Source organism: Pyrgilauda ruficollis, unplaced genomic scaffold, assembly GCF_017590135.1.
Source record: "Pyrgilauda ruficollis isolate IOZ18807 unplaced genomic scaffold, ASM1759013v1 scaffold11123, whole genome shotgun sequence".
NCBI lineage: Eukaryota > Metazoa > Chordata > Aves > Passeriformes > Passeridae > Pyrgilauda > Pyrgilauda ruficollis.
In genome coordinates this window covers 1-563 of record NW_024509349.1, presented here as the reverse complement: position 1 = coordinate 563, position 563 = coordinate 1, and the positions used below count along the sequence as shown (strand labels likewise).

The 563-nt window shown below is 64.7% G+C and overlaps 1 gene segment (V, D, J or C); it reads left to right on the top strand.

Moving 5' to 3' along the window:
• Positions 1-42: 42 nt before the first annotated feature.
• Positions 43-468, top strand: LOC121358962 (the record flags this gene model as incomplete). The annotated part of the segment is given in 1 exon segment: positions 43-468. A coding segment is annotated over 1 exon segment (426 nt), but the record flags the coding sequence as incomplete, so codon positions are not given.
• Positions 469-563: the final 95 nt, after the last annotated feature.

Here is a 563-nt window from a genome sequence, read left to right as displayed (position 1 = left end):
CCCCAAATCCTGACCTTTGGACCTCCCCTTCCATCTCCTTAGGTATTCGTGATCCAGCTCCCCTTCCCACCACGATCCTGCCAGCTCTGGATCTGGCCACACCCATCCCGGGCCACACCCGGATCCATCCCCTCATCCCCATCTCCCCTTTTCCCCGCGGGGCTCCGGGCGGCCGTGACCCTGCTGGAGTCCGGGGGGGACCTCCAGCCCCCCGGGGGGTCCCTGCGCCTCCTCTGCCGAGGGTCCGGGTTCGTTTTTGGCAGTTTTGGGATGGGCTGGATGCGCCAGAGGCCCGGGCAGGGGCTGGAGTGGATCGCAGGGATCAGCCGCGGTGGTTCTGGCACCAGATACGGGCCGTCGGTGCGGGGCCGGGTGACGATCTCCAGGGACAACGGGCAGAGCTCGGTGACGCTGACCATGAACAGCCTCAAGGACGAGGATTCCGGATCCTATTTCTGTGCCAAATCTGTTGATTCTGATACTTATCTTTATGCTGCTCCTGGTTGTCCTTTCAGCCCCGTCCCCGTCACCGTGTCCCCCCCTGTCCCCGTGCCCCAGACCCC